Here is a 23518-nt window from a genome sequence, read left to right as displayed (position 1 = left end):
AGAGTTTGGCTGAATGCACTTAAGGCTGAATACACTTTTTCTGTGATTTTAATTAAGGACAATGCTGCTGCACCTGTTTCTGGCAGCTCAGCACCTCACATGATGTCTTTACTGAAACCCATTCATATTATACTTAATGACTTGCTCCTGTCTCCCCCTGTTTTAATAGAACAAGTGTTTACTTTCGAGCCATTTAAGGAAGCAATTACCATATTAGTGCTGAAGATGTAGCATGGCAAACACGTAGGAATCAATAGAGTTGTTCTTTAGGAGATCGATTCCTGTGCTAATAGGAAAGGAAAAGGACAGAGGCTGACACTAAAATCCAAAGAACTCATGTTTCTAAGTACTAACCAATCCTTTGTGCTGTAATAGCAAGCAGAGGTTTGTGAAGTTGGAATCTCATTGTACCAGGTGCTATACAAGCATCAGTTTCTCTGCCCTACTGATGTTGGGCTTAGGGTTTTCTGGGTCAGCAATTTTTTTTATTATTGCTTTTTGGCACGTGGTTTTGAAAACCATTTCTTCCAGCAGAGGTAACTGATCCTATTCTTGTTGTGCATAACTAAGAGTGGAACTTTATGTTTGACCATTCATCAAAACCTACCAAATAAACTGCTTTTTATGTAATAATACATTTTCCCTAGGCATGAAGCAGTTGGCACAGGTCTTTACATTCAGTGTGGCCGTATTTTGCTGTATGTCACGAGTGATTTACTTGAAGCTCTTGCAGTCCAACTTACTCATGCACGCAGATGGAGACCAGTGTAATTGCAGTTCTCTTTGTATTCATTCCCATTGGACACTGGTGCATGTCAGAGCAGAATTGGGGCTGGATACAGAAATGTGGGTGTTGCATCAAAGTGCAGTTGGGGGCAGGAACTTCCTGTCGCTCGGTCTTCAGAAGAAACACATTCATGCAAATTACAAAAGCAGCTTGCTATATAAGAGTGGTTTTCTCCCCTTTGTCAGACCTGTTAAGAACCAGCCTAGGTGTCTTGTGCAGGCTTACAACACCATGTCAGGATGACTGCAATCTTAAGAGTGTCAGAGCAGCTTTTGAAATGAATGATACCATCAAGGGAGAACTCAAACGTGTTTTAGAAGCTTTTTATCTGCAGTCTGCCACAGTAGGACCAGACTGCAGATAAAGGAAACGCAACTGTACTTTAAAACTAAACCCCCTTTGGGGAGGAGCATGCTGACCACGTCATCTTTTCTCTCTAGGAAGAGGAGAAAAGGAAGGCAAAGGAAGAAGAGGAGAAGAGAGAGTATGAAGAGTACCTGAAGCTGAAGGAGAGTTTTGTAGTTGAAGAGGAAGGGGTTGAAGAATCAATGACAGAGGAAGAGGTATGTACATTAGTCTGTTGTTGTAGCTTCCTTATCACTGTTAAATTCAGATTGTCCTTACTGCATTCTGTCTCTTGTAAAATGGGCTTCAAAATGGGATCCAGACAAATGGTTTTGCTTTGAAGAGATGTCTATGTAGTATGTATTAACTTGGAGTAATTTCCTGGGGAATGTACAGTTCCTCATTCCAGACTCTCTCACTTAGTTCAGAGTGCTCAGGCAAGTGCACGTCACTGAGAATGAGTTCTGTCTTCCCTTTGTGTAAGGACTGAAATAAAACTAATTTGAGGAGGCAGATTCTCTTATACTGTCCCCAACTCTACCCTACTCTGGTCCCGTGTGGTTGCAAGACAGATGAAAGCAGGTCTAGATTTGGAGTTAGGTGGTGTGAAATCAAATGAAAAATCGAGCTGAGAGAAAGCTTGAGAAATCACAGGACGCAATCTAGGTGCTTGTGGGCTTTCCACTGGAAAACTGTTCAGTGTTGCAAATGACTACAAGTCATTGATAGGGTTTCAAACTCTGTATAATATCCTAGCATGCTCCTCCTGTGGCTGCCTCCAGGCGAGCTGCTGGGGATGGTGGTTGAAATGTGATGCTGACATAATAGCTCAGCAAACTTGAAAAGGTTCTCTTGTGGGAGGTAGAACCCTTAAATGTGTTAAATTAATTTTAATTGCTGTCAAATGTTGAAATGGCTCTGGAGTTTCAGCTGCCAAATTTGGGCTGTCCAGTGGATTTCATGATAGATACTTTTTTGGGGGGGACCGTGTAGATCTGTTCCCCTTTTTTCATCTGCTTAAGTGTCCCCATTGAATGAAATAAATTTGCACTCAGCATCACTGGGCTGAGGGGCTTGCCATTAGTCAGTATATACTGACCTTGGGTACAGATTCTCACCATGGAACCCTTTCTATTAACAGAAATTCCTTTTATTGTGCCAGGGTTAGCACCAATTGAAATTGTATGTGATGATGAGAGACTTCTAAGATGCAGAGAAGAATTAAACAAGTGCTTGCTTTTGAAAACCCATCTTATATTGTGTCTATTCTGTTAGAAGATCATATAGCTAAAACATATTCTCCACTTCAGACTCACTTGAAAGGTAGAGAGTATTTATTGACAGGCAGCTGTGGGAACACAGATGAAGAGAAATTAAATTTTCTGTATGTGGGAACAGGGAAGGGTGTTCCTCACTCAAAAAGAGCCTGGGAGGCAATTGATGATGCATGGATCTCAACACAGATATCTTTGGTAGGGGTGGGGAAGTAAAACTTTAATAGCAGGCAATTTGAAAGTCATGTTCAGGAATGATCACAGGTATGTAGTTATTTGGAGGCATCAGCCTTGCAAAAATGCCAAGCCATCCTTCTGTCTCAGGGTGGGTAATGCACTTGAGGCATTTTGGTATCCTGGTACAAGCTGACTCTGCCATGTGGTGTTGAGAGCAGCGTGCTGAAACTCCTGCTTGAAGTTAAGGGTGCAGAGTTAAGCAGTTAATTAAGGCTGATTGATTTTTTCAGGGTTGCAGAGTAACTCGACCTCCTGTTCACTTCAATGCACGTTTTTTGCACGGCCTTTGAAAACTGAGCTGTTTACATTAAAATGCTGGATTTCAGGTGCATAACTTTGAGAAGGGCTTGAGCTTCCACATGTGTTGTGCAGCTGTGTGCTGCACTTCGCCATCTGCACGAGCTGCCTCCTGAATCACTCTGTTCTTTCCCTCCATACAAAATGTCCTCAGTGAACGTACTTAATACACACAGACTCACCCAGATGTGATTGTTTCAGGGTACGTATGATTTGAAGAAGAAAAGATTCGACCATCTCCTTTCAGAAAACAAATTGTGCTTGGGTCATATTCTGGCTTAGAAAATACCTATTGGAAATTCCTAGTTGAGTTTAAATCTAGATGCCTTTTTTTCCCCCCCTTCAAAGTCTTCTCTATGCATATATATAAATTTCAGATGTAGACAGGCTAAATGCTTATACTGTGCATTATAAATTTAAAATAACAATTCTTTTCCTTTCCAGACTCGCAGCTTTCTGAAGGAATTTATCGAATACATTAAGGTAAGTTATCATTTTATTCTCCTCTTTCCATATTGTTAGAGTAAATGAAATAACTTTGAGTGATAGAAAGAAGGGAAATCTTTACTACTTCGATTTACTTAAATACTCAGCAAGTAATAAACTGAATACCTGAGGTGAAGACCACATTATTTACTTGATTGTGCATGAATATCTTAATCATTGCTGAAGTTATTTGTAGTTACAGCTTTATCTTGGCTACTGGGGGGTGAAATTGTAGCCCACAGCCTAATTCATAAGGATAGACATGTAAAACTCACCGTCAGGGCTTCTGATCAGAAATGTTGGCTGCAGTGTGGGATTTGGGACATTTGAGCTTTTTGTTTGTTGCCTAAATCACAGCTGATATTCACAGTCTCTGCATCTGTGCTCAGCATGAATGAGAAGTGCTGTACCAGCATGTGGCCTACCATGCAGGATGTGTGTGTTTGAAACACGGGCGTTGTAAAGATCAGTCAGACTTTTGTGTGATTTCTTTCTTTTGTGCCATTAACAGCACTGATGTTTTTATAGGGATGTTTAAAGAAAAAAAAAAATCACTTTTTTTGACAGGGGTTGTTTACCTTTCATGATGTTATATGCTTGGTTATCTAAATCCTGTGGCGTGTTCGTGAAGATTTCCACTTGTGACCTGGAACAACAAATGCTTCTTTAACCACTGTTGTTATATCAAAGCTGAAATGTGATTTCTTACCCTTAGCCTAAAACATACTTATGTGATTATCTTTTTGTCCTAATTAATCCCTTTTGGCCTTTATTGGAAACTGGGCTCTGTGAACGTACTGTATGTGTGTGAAAGGCTTCATTAGTAAGCACTTCTCCCACACACTTAGTGACCTTCTAATCATTTTCTTGATTCAGAATGTCAAATTCTGGACTCGTTTTGCATCTCCACCAAGAGCTTAGAGATGCACACACTTCTGGCTCTTTGGTAGCTCTCCATAAGGAATCAATTTGCTAATTGCTATCTAGTTCTGGAAAACAGGAACAGAATTCCAGTGTTACTGCAAAGCTGCACTGCAAGCATCTTTTCTGTGCTCTTCTCTGTCTTGTGTGCCACTGGGACTTGGTGATGCATCCAGTTGCCATTGGGCTGCAGTGAGGCTACATTCACTTTTGTCAAATGCTTTCAGATCATATGGGATCTCTGGAGGTAATTTGGAAATGTATGAGCTGGTAGTAGGCTGCGTATTCTTTGTTGCAGCCCAAGCAAAAATATTTCTCCATCACTGAGTCGTCAGCATAAGGCAATCAACTGGGAGCAGAAACACCACCCAAGGCAGATGAGACAGCTGAGACTAGATTGGAAAAGCAATAGGTAGCATGTTTGAAGAGCTTAAGAAAAGCCATAGAGTGAAAACAAACTATCAGGTGGCACATCTTATTTTGGAGTCATGCAGAGATTTCAATATTCTGCTTTCCATAGAAGTCAGAGAGGGTTTTCTTGGAAGAAGGGAGGACTTTACTGTGACTGTCTGCTAAGACCATCCTCTATTTCGATTGCTAACTGCACATTCCTATCTATAGACTGTCTTGAAAGCCAAGCTCTGGATTCAGGAAAATATGCTGCTCTTTATTAATGAGCATAACTTATGTCAGTGTCCCTTGAGATCTTCCACTAAAATTGGAAGGGTTTCCAAGGGCTGATACAATAGGCTCTGGTTCTGCACGTTGCCCTGGTGGCTGTGATGGACGGAACAGATTAGTCACACAATCTCAGTTCAGTGTTTAAGCACATATATAGTTGTACATTAGTCACTTTGGCTTGACGTCAGAGAAATTAAGCACAGGCTGAAGAACCAAATTCAGAAGTGCTTTGACACCTGGCTTCCTATCTAGAAATAAGAGAGAAGGTTCTGTTTGTCTTAATTCTGGGAGCTCTTGCTCCCTTTCACGCCTTGTTGGAGACAGCTGCAGAAAAAAAGAAAAAAAGTGAAGTGAAATGAATTTGGTAAAGTGTGGATGTATGTATATTGCTCTGTGAGAGTTAAGCCTGTCTTTAAAACATGAAATCTGTGGTGTTTTGCTGTGCTGGGACTTCGCAGTGTTGCTTTATTTCTGAGTGGGTGGAGGCTGGATCCCCATTCCATCCCATCCCATCCTCTGGTCTGCTACCCACAGCAGGAGCTGTATTAGAAAGCTTCCAGTGAGCTCTGTCATTGAGGGCAAACATCTTGAAGCAGAGGTGTAAAGCCTGGTTTTCTCATGTAATGACTTTGCATCCCCTCTCCCTTTAAAAGAAGATGTGACGAATCTTGGCAGTTCCCAGCTCTGAGAACTGAATTCCATGGACTGGTTTCAATTCCATGCGTTCAGTCCATGGTATTCAGTTCTCTAGCTTGGCTGCATCAAACTTCACAACTGCTAAGTCTGTGTGGCTTTGGTTTGATTTTGCTGATGAAAAAAGACTCTTCTATTGCAGCCTCTGTTTAATTCTTCAGTGTACTCTCAAGCTCAGAAACAAATGCATTTATCACTTGTAGTATGACATCCAATAATGTAAATGTGGCCATACATGTAAGGCTCTTGGGGATGTGCTCAAGGATGTTGGCTGATGTATTTGAGCCTTCACTTAAATGGGTCAGAGCATCCAGTCTTTCCACTGAGCAGGTTTAAATAATGTAAGTTCTGTGTTAAAAAAGAATCCTTTAAAAGTGCCTGCTAGGATAACTTGGAAGGACAAGTTCTGTTTTGTATGTTTTGCTAACCCTCTGATTCATCAGCTGCATGTAACTGTTGTTTGTTTCCATAGAAAACAAAGGTAATTCAGCTGGAGGATTTAGCTTCACATATGGGCTTAAGAACTCAGGTAAGTGTTACCTTTTGGGGTACAAGTACAAACAATGATTTTAAAAGGGTAAGAGAGAAAGTGGTTAATTAAGGATACTGTTTGTGTTACTGTTCTGGCATTACTTTGGTGGTGTTCAGTAGATTCAGCCCTAAAAAGTGGATATTTGTCAGAGAGCCACAGAAGATTGCTGGCTCACAGGGATGTTAGTGAAAAGGGCACAGTCTGGCTCTTGAGGGGCTGCTTGTTGGCCAATGGGTTTTGTACAGATTTTTGCAAATCTTTTAATAGAGCAATTCATGATAACTGGGAATCAAGAGCTGTACATCCAGGCTGCACTGCCCCCTGCCTCTCTCTGCTTTCCTAGAACTTAATTTGCATGCAGTGAGCCCAGTTAAAGTTGAAATCCAAGCCCTACCTTGTTTCTGCAGCCCTGTAAATGCTGGTGGGGGAGAGAGAGAGGCAGGACTGCAGAAACCAAAGTTATTGGCACACAGATACCAGTTCTAGATGCAGCAGAGCAGCGTGCTTGGAGTAACCATGGAGTTAACTCAGCAATAAATTCAACAAGCTGCTCTTTGGCTTGGTAAGGAGCTGTTTCCTCTGAAATGGAGCAGGAAAAACTAAAAAGCTCTGCAGTGTGTTGAGTGTAGCCAGATTCTTGGAGAAGTGCATCACAGTATTTCATGGAACTGGTGTGTTGCATTGGCACAGTACAGCCCTTTCCTTGGGAAAATGTGTACAGCTCCCCCTCCACGATACAGTCAGATAATTTAATAATAAAAACTCCTTGCTGGCAAGGAAGTTATTTGAACACCCCAAGCTGCAGAAGCTCACTTTGACTTTTTAAGACCAAACCATTTCTAAAAAGGGCTTACTACATCCATCTCTGTGGAACCACCGATTTCTATCCTTCACTGAAGGGTTTAACAGTGAGGATTTAAATGTAAGCAGCATCCTGTAGTTTGTCTGAGCATGCAGAATGTTTTGTACCTTCCTCTTGATCGGTTTGTATTTCCTTTTTGAACAGGATGCAATTAACAGAATCCAGGACCTGATGGCAGATGGCACTCTAACAGGTGACAGCCACAACACCTATTCTTCAGCTGGTGCAGAAAATCTCTCCTCTGTGGTAGAGAGATATCCAGTGTAATTTCCATTTTAAACTGGAGAGGACCCTTGTAGGATTTGAACAAAAGCTGTATTATTTCTGTTTTGGCAGATGTGAAACTACTGTTGAAAGCAATATGGGAGATAATTGCTTCATTTTACAGAAGTTGGGGAGTAAATGCTCCCAATGGTTCAGGGGCCAGCACAAGGCTTCAGCATGTTATTAACCCTGCTGAAGGGCCCTTGGGTTTACTAGCAGGTTACATCCTCTGAAATCTGAATTTGAAGGAATTGTTTAAGTATCCTGGGGCTTGTTTGCACACCTGTTTTAAAATTGCAGTGGCTAAAGCTAATATGGGGTGTCGTACAGTTCATAGAATATTCTGAGTTAAAAGAGACCCACAAGGATCGAGGTATGGCACACTCTGGGAGAAGCAAACATCCCAGAGCACTCCAAAACTAGGAGCTGTAGTAAGTGAAGTGCTTGTTTCTAACTATGTACCTTGCACTTGAGGTTGGAATGCAAGCAGAGACTGAGCATATAGGTAGCTCCCTGTCTGAACAAGGCTGTTTTATTGCTGGTCAGTCTTTTTCTTCCCAAGGATGAAGTAGGGGAAGGTGCCATTGCAAACATTGCTGACCTGATAGCTGTTTGCCAACTGTGACAGCTGTATCGTAATGGGTACATGTGGATACCCACTTGAATGACCTAAAAGTGATCTGAATCAAAAATGTGCACTGTGCTGGCTAAAAGATGTGCTAGTAAAGTAAGGCTCCCTGCTTTACATTTGATCCTATAAGACATTGAGAACAAAGAGGTCAGATCTCACTCTTGATGGAGCTACCAAAATGTGGAAGCTGAGCTTCATTACCTCCCAGAGGGGCTCCAGATTTCATTGCCTGGGTCCTTCTGCTTTTCGGGTCTCAGTTGGCTGTCTGACCCTGGAATATCAACACTAATGCAACATACCTGAATGCACTGCTGTGATACTCCTAACTAGCTACACACAGTGGGGGAAAAAAATGCATTACTTGCTGAACAAAATTAGTCTTACTCAGGTATTGTCAAAACTCTATTCAAAAGCTCAACAGTAGAGATGTTACCTGACTGCCAGCACATTGTTCTGCCTGCCCTAGATACGAAATGCAGCCTCAGCAGTTCAAACGCCCCTTCCAAAAAGAAGTAACTAATGTCTGTTGGGAAGTGAGAAGAGCCAAAGTGCTGACTTGAAGGTCCTTTCTTTTTCCCCTGTAGGTGTAATTGATGACAGAGGGAAGTTCATCTATATTACGCCGGAGGAGATGGCTGCCGTGGCTCAGTTTATCAAACAGAGAGGACGAGTATCCATTGCAGAGCTGGTCCAAGCAAGCAATTCCCTGATCAACCTCCAGCCTGACAACCAAGCTGTTGCTCCAACTGTGGCATGAAACTGTGGCGTGAGAAAATACAGGAGTTTAACTTTTTAATGAATAAACCACATAACGAAAAGCAAACAAGAACCCTTCCAGTCTCTGTGCAGTGTTTGGAGATAGGAGGCTTTGTTTAAGCATTAACTGCAAGAATTGATCAGAAGTTTTGCTTTTGGTTCTTTTAGGGCTGATAAAAAATTTGCACAAGATAAGCTAGTCAAGAACATGAGGCTTAAGCACTCTGATGCATTTGTACACCAGGGATATCAGTAATTGGCAGCCAGTTACTTTATCTAGGCAGGCACTCTCACGTGACTGTACCCATACTTGTTTTCAAATTCTAATCTGTATCAAATACATTCGGTTCAGACCCCATTCTGAATTTGCCAGGCTTGCTCTGCACTTGCAGAGTATAATGTTGTGGCAGTGATAAATACAGCCTGGAACAGTAGGACTTAGGGAGTAAGGCTTTTGGGTTTTGTCTTCTGCCAAGAGACGCACACACACACCTCCAGGGAAAGGCTAACTTGCTTCATGTATTGTGCAGGACAATTCTACTGATAGCAACCAGGTTGTGATGATTCATCCTGTGAAGTACGAGCTGGCTCAGTGTGTCTGGGGACCCCAAACACCCCCACTTCATGGCCTTTGTTTTTTTGATGTATTAAAAAAGTCTGGCAGTGTGAATCATGTAATTAAAGTTGCAAGTAAATGATTACTAATATCTTAATTCTAGGGGGTCAGTGTGTTTCCTGCATAAGAATATTTATTTTTAATAACCTAATTGATGCTTGCTAATTCTCTTTTCTGAATTCAACTGAATCTGTGTATCCACACAATAATTGGGGAGGACAAGGGGTTGGTTTTGTCTGCGCCAAAGTTAGAGGTAAATTGAGTAGGCTGAAAGCTGTGTTATCAGTGAGATGAGATAGCAATGAAACAATGGAAGGAAGCATATTTCCTGTCTAATCTCTGCACTGCTGCTCAGTGTTTTGCTATGCAAGAGTGCTGGGTTACAGCACAGCGCCATGCATTGGTATGAAAGATCAGCAATTCATTATTACTGGGTTGCACCATGTAGCTCAACGAGGTTACTTGATGGGAGGCTTCTAAAGTCTCTTAATTACTCAAAATTTGGTTTTGCCACGATGTTTTTTGTACTGTCCTAAACTATTTTTGCAGTAAAATAAATTCTGTTGAAAGAATTGGAGAAATGTGCATTTGTGTGTGTGTGTGTGTGTGTGTGTAGAGCCAGCCACCATAGACTTCAGTGTGCTGGTGGAGAGCTGAAGGTATCCCATTAAGCCCACTGGAATCACTCCAAAGTGCACTCAGTTTCTTTGAGTGTAACAGAAGAAATTTTGTAGCTCTTTCTTCACTAAATCTCATGTTATCTGTCACTGGGGGAGATGAGATTGGACTTCTGTGGCCCTTCAAGTACTGTGCTTATGCCTGTTGAGAGTCTGTACTTGAGTGTAGCTGTGATTCCCCAGTGGTGACTACTCTTCCATCACTGTATCTGCATGCTGGACCCTAACCCTTTCCATTTTGTTTCCAAGGTTGTGGAGTTGTGCAGAAACTGGAGCACAGGTCTTGTGATGGTCTGTGAAAGAGCCAGTGCCATTTAGCTTGACTGCATTATCTCAGGTGAATCATCAGGGTAAGATGTCACTCTGTGCCAGCAGCCAATCTGTCTTGCAATCCTTATCCACTATTTCCATTTTGTATTTTTTTTTTGGACCTAAGCGCATCATATCAGCATTCATCTCACTCTTTGTTATTTTTTTTTTATGAGCAATTTGATCTTTACTGCATGTGAATTTAGAGGCCAACCACTTGTGTGAGCCAGGGCAAAGAAATCCAGTTGATGTCAGCATGTCTGGCACCCTCTGTGCTTTCCTCTCCTTCTTTGGCATTCAGAACAAGCCCCGACCTCTGCTGTCCTGCAGGAGAACCCGAGGCTGACTCATCCAGACCATTTCTGACTCACCTGGAGCACTGATCTTGAATCCTGTTCATGTACATGGAAAATTTTATGGGGTCAAGCACAGAACCCGGCCACCGCGCTCATCTGTTTCAAGCTGGTCCTTCTGTCGTGTCTGGCCCAGTAAGCATTAAAATACCATTAACAGGAAAATTCAGGTATCCAAATAATTCATTCTCCAATTTCTTGTTACTGTTAGGAAGTGGTGGAGCATTCCCCTATTTCTTTCTGCACAAAATATTCCTCTTTTCTGTTCAACTTCAGCCATGCATTATGCAACACTTATCACCATGCTCCTCTCTGAATTAGTACAAGAGCTCCAAGGTACTCTGGTTGTACATGGAAGGAATAATAATAATTACTAGCTCATTTGAGCTTGTCCTAATTTTGCCATTCCACCTGAAGGCAAAGGCCAAAAAAAAATTAAATTCAGAACCCTGTTTTCATTTCACATGATGTGAGATCTAATCAAGGAGCTCTTCTTTTTCATGCATCTCAATGTAAGAACAGAGCAGCTGCCCACAATATAGGTTATGTGAAACAGCATAAAAATTTAAAAGCAACAAATGTCACAACTTTCTGTTTAGTTTGTTTGTGATGTGAGTTTTAGAGCCCATCAGCCTCGTGGCTTCCAGCTGTTCTCTTTAACTATGTATATCAGGAGATACTGGGGGATTTTGCCTGATCTCTTTAATTGATACTTTGTGTTGATCCTTTTAGGAAAATGCTAACTATCACAAGCTGGCAGTGAGTCACAATGCTGCAATATTCCCCTCTGCACAGAAGCAGCCATGTTCTGGGCTCTTAGATCTATTATTTTTTTAACCCCAGAAGCAAACTACTGAGCATTACTGCCAATCTTGAACGCAGGGATTCCCACCAGCAGACCAGAAGAGCTGCTATCCAGGCAAGTTTTATGCTTGAGGTACTGTAGAGACTTAATTCTTATCATCTTTTTTGAATTCTCTTAAGATAAGGGGCAAAAACTCCCCTTCCTGCCCCAACACCTTATAACCCCTGTGGATGCATCTGTATCCATAGAAGAGTCTGTGCCCCAACACTTCTCAGCCCTCCCAGTCCATATTTATCTGTGTCATCACAGATAAGCCTTCAAAAGACTTCTCACTACAAAGCAGACTCGTGTGGTGGTGAGACAGAGGAACAAACACAGATCCATGGTTGTGCTCAGGACTGCTCCTAGGATCTGGCCCAGCAACTTGAGCAGATCAACAGCCTCAAATTGCGCCAGGAGAGGTTTAAACTGGATATCAGAAGAACTTGTTCATGGAGGGGGTGGACAAGCATTGGAATGTGCTGCCCAGAGCAGTGGTGGAATCACCATCCCTGTCCTTGCAGGTAGCTAAGAGATGTGTGGACATGGCACTAACGGACATGATTTAGTGGTGGCACTCAGCAGGTCAGGTTGATGGTTGGGTTTGATGATCTTGAAGCTTGGATCTGATGGAGATTCAGGGCTCAGACCTTATTTTTGCTACATGGTTCTGCAGTGTGGGACTCAGACTTTCCCTTGGTCACCCGTGTCATGGCCTGACACTGCCTGCTCAGTGATAAATCAAGACCAGAGCTGCAGGAGGGATTGATGTCTCCTCCCAGTCACCTGGGAGGAGAACCTGGATCCAGGGCCACCACAGATGACAGATTTCTGCTTTGTCCACCAGGAAAACTTCTGCCAGCATCAAATGAAGGTCAGAGAATGTAGCAGAGAGATGGCCTCATTTCAGCCTGACAAGGGAATCTGTAGCCAGGAGCATGGGTGCATGGTGCTGGACATGGGTGCTCTGCTTCTGCTGGTACCTTTGGGCTATCTCCTGTACCAGAAGAACTAGGGAAGGTTTTGCATTACTCTTTTTTTTTTTCCTCTATCTCTTCTTGCTAATGAGATATTCCTCTGGACAATCTGAAAGCTTGTGCTCCATCTCTTTCAAGGCTAGGCTGGATGGGGTGTGGATGGTCTGATCTGGTCAGGGGCAAGCAGCCCACAGCAGGGGCTTGGGACCAAATGGGATTTAAGGTCCCTGCCGACCAAAGGTATTCTATGATCCCACTTTGCATCAGCTCTTTGAGGAAGGCAGAGTGGGAGCAGGACACTGGTGGAGATGGCAGGAAGGCTGTGAGCATAGAGAGCCTGCAGTAAGGCAACCACTGGAGAAAATCCAAGCATTTCTCATCTCTTTCCAGTGACCTGATGCAGTCAGTATATCGTGTTCCTCCATTCAGGCATTTAACATTGCCACCATGACCTTTGGCCATTGGCACGAGCCACGTGAACCCATAAGGTTGGCCTCAGAACACCAACGTTATGAGTTCACATGGTTGGGCTGAAGGCAGGCACACCCAAAGCAGGCTGCCAACGCTCAGATGGCTTTTGGAGGTTCCCAAGACCCCCACAGCCTCTCTTTCTGAGTTTCTATCCCTTTATAAGGAGTAAAGGATGAGTGGTAGCAATGCTTATGGGTTCCATCCAGGAGATGGCAGCAGCATCCCTCATACATTCCTATGGCAACGGGAGCGATGCATCCCTGGGCTGGGGGGGTTGATCATAAGGGTAGGGAAAGGCATCGCCTCCCAGCAAGTAGCCCTTCTCCCTGCTTGTCTTTGCTCTGCTCCTCGCCTGGCAGCACGGTGATGTGATGGAGGTGACAAGCAGGGTGTTTCTGCTGAATCAGTCTCTTTTCTTTTTGCAGGAGGAAAAAGCTGCTGCAGAACTTGCAAGCCGTAGCTTGGATCCCATCGTGCTGCTCACAGACAGCTGATGTGCCGAGCTCGGTAAGCAGGCTGCTTTCTCTGCTCCCTGCTTCCCTGTGAGCTGCCACCCAAACTAAGCTGCTTAGTGCGTATGGCATAATCCATCCTCCAGCTTGTGGCAGGAGCAGCGGTGGGAGCTAATTAGCGAGCACTAATAGGCATGCTAACAACATTTTGCTGCTACAGCATCGTGGCCGTTTGCCGGAGATTTGCACGCTGAATTTTTTGCAGTTAGCACCATGAAATGTTGGCTGTCACCAGGGACCTGTCCTTCAGTGGCTGGGAGCACACGCATCGGGGTGAAGCTCTGGGACCTCAGCCTGCACCAAGAGGCTGCCATGAAATTGTCTTGAGCGTAACCAAGTCACCGTGGGCACGGCCCAAAGAGTTCCTCCAGGAAGGCAAAGGAGCATTGGAAAGAGGTTCTTAAGGTTGGTTGGTCTCTTAACACTTTACGTTTGGCCGCTCAATCTGATGCTTTCTAAAGCCCTTTTCTAATGTTACTTAGCAAATTGCTCTCTGAGCTGTTTGCCAGCTCTAAGCCTGGAACTAATGAGTGACACCGGTTCCGCCCCAGCTCTTCTCTCTGGATCATTCCCTTTGGGATTGCAGCTCCAGCAAGAGGTGCTGACAGTGCTGTGATACCCCAGGACCTGATGCAGCACAACCCTATGTTTCCCTGCTGTTGAGCTGCTCTGGCTGCTGAATTGCTGTGCTTTCATGTCCCAACTATGGCCTAGCACAGCAGATACAGCCCTGTAGGAAAAAAAAAAACAGCACATCATGGGCTATGGGGATCTATAGATACCTGTCAGGTGGCTCTGGCTCTTTATAGATTTGAGTTCCTTCAGTATAAGCATTTTATTCCTTGGAGAGGAAGCATTGGGTAGGTCCCACCTTATTTCCTTTTATAATTACAAAAGGTTTTGTCAGGGGTGACTTGCCGTGGAGAAAGCTGCTCCTCAGCCCCCCGTGGGATCCAATACAAAACTGTGCCAACCTCTGCTCTGGGTGTGGGGAGATGGTGGTGATGGGTTGAGAGTCGGATTTAAATGATCTTAGCACTCTTTTCCTTAATGATTCAATGGGAGCTGGAGCCAGCTTTTCATGCTCACAGCTCTCACCTCTGAGACCTCACAACACGGTGGCCACATGGCCCAACTGACCTCATATCTCCAGGCCTGTTCCTGAGAGATGCTGCATGGCTTTGTGTTTTTGCCTTTCCTCATTCTCCCCGCTGATATTATTTGCCTGACTGGCAGAAAGGACTCATGCTGAGTTTATGCAGTCATCCCAGAGAACTGTCTCTCTCCTGCATACCAAGGCATTTTGGATAAACAGAAAGCTAGAATAAAAAGTAAACTGCTTATGTAGGCAGCAGAAAACAATATTTGCAGAACACAATGGCATCATTGTGGAACATTAAGGTTGGAATAGGCCTCTGAGATCCACGTGTCCAACCCCAACCCATCCAACTGTGTCCACTGACCACATCCCTCAGTGCCACATCCCCACAGTTCTGGAACACCTCCAGGGATGGTGACCCACTACTCCCTGGGCAGCTGTGCCAGTGCCTGATCACTTTTGGAGAAAGAATGTTGCCTAATATCAAACCTGAACATCTTCTGGCTCAACTTAAGGTCGTTACCTCCTATCCTATCACTGTTACGTGGGTGAAGAGGTGAGGAGAAGTAATAGTCCATGCTGCTGTCTGAAGCGACGTAAGAGAGAGCCTGAGTGTCTAAACTGTGACAGGCTGCATCATAGAATCATAGGTCATACGGTCGTATCACAGGTCAGCCCAGCACTCCCAAGAACACGATGCTGTTTCTGAACCCCAGGCACTGCTCCACTCTATCCCTTGTAGGCCACAGAAACAGGGCTTTGCCTCCAAGCTGTGCTCCTCAAACCTTCTGTCAGTCCCTGTGTGGACCCAGCACTGACCCTGGACGCAGCAGAATCTTGTGACCAGGGCAGTAGACCTTCACTTAAGCAAGGACTTTTTTCTTCCTCTCCAGGGCTACTGGGATCCAGATCCTTCTCTCATGTTATGCTGTGTTGAAGCCTCAAGGACAACATTTTGGCCTGGATTCAGGAAGCCTGTTAAGGATTGCAAATCAGAGAGGTTAGAGGCTGGGATGGGCGAGATGGGGAACAGCCCTGTGGGTGATGTTGCAGGAGGCTGCAGGACCTTCCCAGCAGGACAACCGCCGTGTCTGTCCAGTCCTCTATCCAGCCCCGCCGTGTCCCGAGGGCTGCAGGAGACATGAGCTCACTGCTGAGACGTGCCAAACCGAGCCCGCCGGGCGAGGCTGCTCCCAGCTCCATGCTGACATCTGCCAGAGATTTCCAGCACTGCTGTCTCGCTGCTTCTCTGCAGAGCGCAGCCCCTGTGCATCCCAACATCCTGGTCCTTCTCTGGGCCAGAGGCATCCACATCTACATCCCCATCCTCATTGCTCTTCCCATCCCAACCCACATCAGCATCCTGACACCTGAACTTGTTGCCATAGAAACCACAGGTCTGTCTGTCTGCCTGTGCCAGGGGATGATGCTCTGCTCCCCCTGCCACAGCTATTTGTAGTCCACAAGGGAAACAAGGGCAAATTGGAGGATGGTGCGTGCTGGGAGTGGATGGGAAAGTGTAGCTCTGACCGAAGTTATAGCATTTGGGACATCAGCGTGAGCTGGGAATCATTTCATGGCACGACAGAAGGCAAAATGTTCACCTGGAGAACACAATTAGCTCAGCAGGTCTTTTAGTACCATTAAGGGATTATTGTCCTGCTATTACATGCCCCATCATTGAGGGATTATTGTCTCAGTGGTCCCTTGACCTCCTGGGCATGGCTGGATGGTGCCACATCAGACCTCAAAGAAGGTGGGTGGGGTGGTGAGAGTTGTCCTCTCCTCCAGAGACCACCAGCAGCACAGGGAGGCATCTTTAGGAGGCAAACCTTCCTGTCCAGCTCGAGAAGTGGAAACCTTTCCTCATCATCCCTTCTAAACGAGGCTTTTTTGGCTGTGCTTTAATGAGAAGCTGAAACTTCATGCAGCAAACGCCTCCTCCTAACTATCTATTCTTCTTCCCATCCAAGTTGTTTCTGCATATTTTTCAGCATACACGAGGTGTTTCTCTGCCCTATTTCAAAGCAGGGGAAACTGAGGCACACAGCAGCTCTGAGATACTCCCGTGAGACCACTCCTGTGCTGAGATTCCCACACAGAGAAATCAAGTTAAATGATTGGGGATGTGACCAATTGATTTGGTGTTCAAGGCCAAAGTTGGATGGGGGGCCCTAGGAAGCCTCATCTAATGCTTGATCTAGCAGTCTGCAACCCTGCCTGCAGCATGGAGGTTGGAAGTGGACAATCCCTTCCAACACAAGCCATTCTATGATTTCCTGCCCACATGGTCCTGTGGGCACCCTAGTGACCATATATGGCCAACTCCCTGCTCTCTATCTCCTATAAAAGATGCTGGCTACTGGTTTACTTGCTGCCAGCCCTCCTGGAGCGGTGCGTTCTTCATTTCCCTTTTAGGAAGCAAGATTCCTGGACATAGGGCAGTAAAAAGAAAACATCTTTCAGCTCTTATTTATCACCTCTCTTTGTAACTGACCACTCTCCAAATAGAGGGACTACTTGCAGACTGCTTACTGGAGTGCAGCACAATGAAGCCAGAGGTGCCTTTGGCCCCTGCTGTCCTGGATGGATTTCCATGCAGATCTCCCCACCTCACTGCTATTTATGGGGTCAGCTCCAGGCAAGCAACCCAGCTGAAGTCCCGGTGCTTACTGCTCACTGGCCAAGCCAAACAGCGGGGTGATGCAATATTGCACAAACTTTCCAGCCAGGGAAATTAATCTTTGCAATAGGAAAGAAAAAGAAAAAAAAAAAGACAGCTCAGGGTGTCTGTCTTGGAGGGGATGTCTGTTAAATGGGCTCAGCACATGTTGTTCTGGCTGCTTCCGCTGAACTCTGCTGCTGGTGAGGTCAGTGTTGCTGTGGGTTTGCTCAAGTCCTGGTGCTTCTCCCTGTGCTGCTGGAGCTCAGGGAGAGCTGGGACATTGCTCTCAGCCATAGGGTTTGGTGGTGCTGTGTGGAGCCAGGGGTCGGACTCTGATCCTTGTGGGTCCCTTCTAATTTGGGATGTTCTGCAGTTGTGTGCTTCTATCATTCTATGATTCTAAGGTAGAGGTGGGATCTTCAGGTGGAAGAGTCTTTTTTGGACGATCGTGTGTGCTACAGTTTTGGGATCCACGTGAGCTCTTTTTGTACTGCAGCAATGATTCCTCAGTTTAACCTCAGTGCACGTGATGAGGATCCGCTCCCTTTTCAGCCTGGACCTGCCCTACTCTCACCCCATTTGGTGAGGCATTGGGTTCCTAGCTCTGGGTGTCTTGATGGATGGATGGGATACTGAAGAGATGTCCCTGCAAGTTGGATGGGGCCCTGGGCAACCTGATCTGGTGGCTGACAGCCCTGCTTGCAGCAGGAGGTTGGAGCTCAATGATTTTCAAGGTCCCTTCCAACCCAAGCCACTCTACAACTCCCAACCAAACCATTCTATGACTATAATTCCAACCACTCCTGATTTTGCAGCTCCGTTCAAGCCCCGCTCTGTCATCACTCTAACACGAGCTGTCACCTATCTTTAAACCTTCTTTCATCCTTCTCTGCATCTTCCCCTAAATCCTTAATGGGCCAAAAGACCACTCGTGCGTTATCAGCACTTTGGAAAACCCCGGGCAGCGCACGTGGCTGCCGGCTGACGCTTCAGTGCCTCTCTGATCCCTTACGTAACCAGTGACACTGTTTGTTTTTCCTTGCTGACTTTTTTTGTGTGTGACTCCTGCGTTCACTGCTCTTAAAGCTGCTTATAATCAGTCTAAAGCCTCAGCTTAGCCAGGCACCGCTCTGGGTCCTGAGCGACTTGCTGAGCTGCCTCCTTCGCTCCCTTGCATGAAGGTTTCTTTCCCTCTTGCTAGTTCCAGGTCCAGCATTTTTATGGCTTCTCCCCTGCACAGCAGTTCTGATTTGGGATCTGCTGCTCATAAGATGGCCCAAAGCCTCTTGAGTGGGTTGGCCGATGTCTTGCTCATCTCCTGGTGGGGCGACTGACTTATTACGTGATCTGACAGTGATAGGACAAAGGGAAATGGCTTTAAGCTAAAAGAGGAGAGATTTAGATTAGATGTTATGTAGAAATTCTTTACTCAGAAGGCGGTGAGGCTCTGGCACTGCTGATCAGATAGCTGTGGGTACTCCATCCCTGGAGGTGCTCGAGGTCTGGTTAGATGGGGCCCTGGGCAGCCCGAGCTGGTGGGAGGCAATCAGCCCACTCATCTTCATAGTGTTATTTTGATAAAGAATAACCTATGCTGTTCTTGTTTTGTACAACATTGTTCTCTAAAACCTCTGTTGCATTCCGTTTGTACATGCACACCCAACAGATGCACACATCTGCCATCAGATTTCCTGCTGAAATATCCCCAGCTAAAATCCCAGCTATTTCTCAGCCTGATTTCACTCTTGCTAAGCCAGATTAGGAGTTTATGGATCTTGCTGAAACTTCTTCACTTCACGGGATGAATTTTTATTCCTGGCAGAAGACTGCCCTGCTCTCTGTGTTGATTCTGGCGTCTGCACTGGAAAGCAAATAAAGTAAGTCAAGTCGGATATTAGGAGAAATGTCTTCCCTGAATGAGTGATATTGGAACAGGCAGCCCCAGGGCAGTGGTGGAGTCACTGTCCATGGAGGTTTTCTAGAAAAGGGCAGATGGAACTTAGGGATATGGTGGGTATGGTGGTGGTTGCTTGACGGTTGGACTTGATGATCTTAGTGGCCTTTTCCAGCCTTAATGATCCTATGAACTTCCATCAGCCCTGAGGCAAAAGCAGTGCCTGGGCTTTGCATTTTCTCCAGAAGAGCCCAACCTCTTTGTTTCAGGGGCGACACATCTGGGATCCAGCAACAGCCATTGATGGTTCTCTAGTGAGTGAGGACCAACACAGTTTATGGCAGCTGAGGTGTTCTAGCAGTGCCCTGCTGCTCCTAAATATCTCCAACAGCACTGATTGGAGCAGCCATCCAAATTTTCTTTGTTTTCTCATTGATTGGTGATAAGAACGGGCTGGTAAGCCTCTGCGCAGCCTTCAGGTGGTTCAGATTGATGCCTACACCTGGAAACACTGTGCCACAAGCAACCCAAGTCTTTCCCTATATAATTCAACAAAGCACGAGGTGAAACAAGGGAAGCTTTTTTCCCCAGACCGCTCTCACAGCGGTGGCTCCACAGGCTCATCTTGGAGGGCAGCTTTCCCCTTTGTGATGCTAAACAACTAGGAAGGAATAATCAAATTATATCCACACAATTACCTGAATGAGGGCATCAAGCATCCCATAGAGAGTTGTCCCTTGCTGCTTTGCGAAGGCCATCACATTCATTCAGGCTGGCAAAACTCCTCTCTGGGTTTCAGACAAAACCGTATGAAGACTGGTGATGCTTGGGCACAGGTTGCCCAGAGAAGTGATGGATGCCCCATCCCTGGAGACATTCAGGGCAGGCTGGAAGGGGCTCTGAGCAGCTGATGGAGCTGTGGGTGTCCCTGTTCATTGCAAGGAGTGGGACCAGATGGCCTTTAAGGGTCCCTTCCAACCGAATAATTATATGATTCTATGACTTTTGGGACATGGGATGGGGTGCTCCTTCCCCACAGTGCTATCCCGAGGAGCGCATCTCCCCAGTGCCACTGCAGCTGAACACAAATAGAGCAACAAGAAGGAAACAGATGCTTCCCTGCTGGATGAATCAGCAGCACATCTGGGCTCTGATGAGGCTGCACTGTAAGATTTTCCCCTCTATCCCATGCCGGTGGGAAGGCAGCGGGCCAGCCTCGCTGCTTGGCCGGGGAGCAGGAGGGAGAGGAAGCTGGGTTGGCTCTCCTTGCAGGGGAAATATTAAATTCTGCCACTGAAAACTAGGTCATGTCCCTTGCCCTGTTTCTTCTTGATTCGGGGGTGAGAAATCAGGTCTGTTTTCTGCAGCTGGTGTTTTCAGACCCTGCACTGAACTTGGGTATGAAGTGGGAACATAGAGGCTCCGCTTTTTCTCCTCCTGGTTTCTCGTTCACAGCACAGACCTTGGTGTCTCACAGAGCTGGGATGTATGCAGCCAAGTCAAGCTCATGGCAGATGAGCAGAGTGAGGTAGCTAACAGTGAGTCCTTCCCAAACACAAGGTTAACAGAAGAAACCAGGAGGCTGAAGCTCAGGAATAAAAGGCTATGGCTAGAGAAGGAAAGGTCTGGGGATGGAAAAGGGGAGGCTGAGAATGGGGAAATGGAGGATGGAGATGGAGAAGGAGAGGCTGACAATGAAGAAGAGGAGGCTGACAATGAAGAAGAGGAGGCTGAGGATGGAGAAATGGAGGTTGGCAATGGAGAGGGGAAGGCTGGGGATGGAGAAGGCAAGGCTGGGGATGGAGAAGGGAGACTGAGGTTGGAGGAATGGAGGACGGGGATGGAGAAGAGGAGGATGGAATGGAGAATGGATGGTGGGTGTGGATAAAAAGAGGCTGGAGATGGAGGCTGGGTCATCTTTAGCCCTCAGCTGTTGGCTACATCTCCCATAGCCCATCACCCAAATCTGCAAGCCACGTCAGCCCAAGCCTCAGGAGTCCTTCTGCCCTCCAGCACCTGAAAGGATGATCTTCACCAGCAGACACACAGGAGCATTTTCCCAGCCCTACTCCTACCCTCTCTGCTGTGCCCCACATCTTGGGGACCCCACTGGGGGCGGTGGGGTGCCGACCACCACCCCGCCGAGGGGTCAGCTCCCCAGGCAACGTTGGCTGCAGGAGGGGGAGCGTTGGCAGGGGCTGCCCTCTCCCTGCATGGCGCGGTCGAGTGTCACTCCACATCAGCATCACCCTGCACAGCAAAGGGATCGGCCACAAGCAGACACGACCGGAGGCAGGAGAGGCGGCGCGGAGAGCATCCCTTCCCCCACCACCCTGAAATTCAGACCTTTCTCAACAAGCCAGGGGAATGGCAAGCAGGGGGGAGTGAAGGAAAACATTCGCCAGCCGAAACAAAGCCTGGGGGAGTTCCTGACTTAGTAATTCCCATCCTGGGGTATGTCATTTCCTCTTGTTTCCCCTCGAAAAGAACTGGGAGATCAGCTGTAAAATCATGGGATCTTGCCCGAAGGCAGAAAGAAGCGTGTCCATCCTGTGCTACTGCAGCACAGCCGGGCTCTTCTGCCAAAAAACAGGGAGCTGGGGCAGCGTGGAGAGATGTGTCTGGAAATGGTGCTTCCTCCAGGCTGTGCAACCCGATGGTGGGTACCGCATCCTTCCTTCTGCCAAATGGCATCAGCCCAAATGGGGCCCTCTGACCTCCCCAGCAGAATGCAGCCCCATGGCAGCACACAGGCTGCCACTCGCGTCTCCCAGGGCCACCGTAACCACAGATAGTGTGGGGAAAGGAGCACCAGCAGGACCTCACACTCATCCCATTATTAATCCCTATTGCCCCCCTGCAAAACCTGGGCCTGGAGAGGACAGGAGGGTCTCTGTGGCCAGCTGCAGTTGTAAGTGCCCTCATTTTTCCGTGCACAGATGCCTTTTCCAGATTATTATCTTTGAAGTTTGGTGGCAGGCAAAGGGGACAGACCTTATGCACAGAGTGGGGAGCTTGGTGTTAGTCTCATTAACAACCACATCGAGATAAAGCAAGTAATTTTTGTTAGCCTTGTTGCAAGGAGGCCAACGTGTAGCATTCAAATTATCCAATTAGTGTAAATTCCCATTAATAATGCAATTACAGCCGTTATACTCAGGCTTCCTGCCGTCCATCCCTTCCTGCATCACTGTGCTTACCCTTCCTTCGCTGTCACAGCAAGTCACCAGCACCCCAGAATTTTAGGAATTGTCACCCTGGTGCTGGGATCACTGCTGATAACTTCACACCAGAGCTGACACTTCTTTCCAATCAGCCAGTAGACTGGGTTATGATATGATCACTTATTTCTGCTTGACCTTTGCCATCTGGCAGGGTACTTTGGGGGTGAAACCACCCTGTTGCAAAAAGCTTGGCTAAAGCTGCATGCAAGCAAGATGCCAATAGCATGACCGCATTGGCAGCACTCATCTGAGCATTGGGCAATGTGCTGGTGGGGCTGAGAGCACTAAAAGGACTCCGACTTCACAAGACCTTTGGCCTTGTCTTACTAAGCTCAATAAGGCTTCTGACCTGAGGCAATGTCCATGCCTTATTTTCTACACTATGAGGTTCCCCAGACAAGAATCACAGAATCACTGAGGCTGGAAAAGATCTCTAAGCCCAAAAGTCATTCACCATCGTGCCCACTAACCATGACCCTGGAAATGTTCAAGGAGAAGATAGATGTGGCACTGAGGAACATGGTCTAGTGGCATGCTGGGGATGGGTTGGCACTGGACTTCATGATCTCAGAGGTGTTTCCACCTTTAATGACACTTTGATTCATGCAGAGCTTTGGTGTTTAACAGTTCACGGTTGGATTAAAATATGGGTTCAGCTAGCAAAAAATCCTGGAATGTGAAACATGGTAGTGTTTTGTTACCTGCGTTCTTTTGGAGTCAAGAGGAACATAGAGGGCTCAGTCCTCTTAAGGACACTTAAGGACACAGAATCATAGAATCAGTAAGGTTGGAAAGAACCACTCAGACCATCAAGCCCAACCATCAAGCCATCACTAGCATGCCCACTAAGCAACGTCCCCCAGTACAACATTGACCCTTTTCTTGAACACCTCCAAGGATGGGGACTCCACCACCTCCCTGTTCACAAATGCTTTGTGCAGGGTGTCAGTGCCCACCTATCTTCTCACCAGCAGAGCTCAGTGTGCCCTCAGCCAGCCCTGCTGAGGTAGAGGCTACAGGTTCAGAGTATGACCAAGCAAGGATGGCTGGGGAGCAAGGGCAGAAGAGTTTGGTCCCAGAGTTGGGTTGGAGGAGGATAAAACACCATATG

At 46.3% G+C, this 23518-nt stretch overlaps 1 protein-coding gene and 1 long non-coding RNA gene across 3 annotated transcripts in view; both read left to right on the top strand.

Annotated features, from left to right (window-relative positions):
* The window catches only part of DDRGK1 (DDRGK domain containing 1), a 29878-nt gene extending 19924 nt beyond the window's left edge, over nt 1-9954 (top strand). Inside the window, exons 5-9 of the mRNA XM_031553225.2 lie at nt 1228-1350; nt 3385-3423; nt 6194-6250; nt 7260-7308; nt 8595-9954. Of these exons, the coding sequence (XP_031409085.2) occupies nt 1228-1350; nt 3385-3423; nt 6194-6250; nt 7260-7308; nt 8595-8767 (441 nt within the window). The 3' untranslated portion in view covers nt 8768-9954. The remainder of the gene's footprint in view (nt 1-1227; nt 1351-3384; nt 3424-6193; nt 6251-7259; nt 7309-8594) is intronic.
* Nucleotides 9955-12465: 2511 nt separating this feature from the next.
* LOC116216599 (uncharacterized) lies at nt 12466-18921 on the top strand. Of its 2 annotated transcripts, XR_014883269.1 has the most exons (4): nt 12466-13299; nt 13439-13520; nt 13731-13930; nt 15518-18921. It is a non-coding gene; the product is annotated as an uncharacterized LOC116216599 (long non-coding RNA). The 2 variants fall into 2 exon arrangements; XR_004159710.2 differs by having other exon boundaries at nt 12474-13520.
* The last annotated feature ends 4597 nt before the right edge of the window (nt 18922-23518 follow it).

This window comes from Meleagris gallopavo, chromosome 4, assembly GCF_905368555.1.
Source record: "Meleagris gallopavo chromosome 4, MGAL_WU_HG_1.1, whole genome shotgun sequence".
Taxonomy (NCBI): Eukaryota; Metazoa; Chordata; class Aves; order Galliformes; family Phasianidae; genus Meleagris; species Meleagris gallopavo.
Note: the sequence above shows the minus strand (reverse complement) of the source record. Positions and strands in the feature narration are given on the sequence as shown.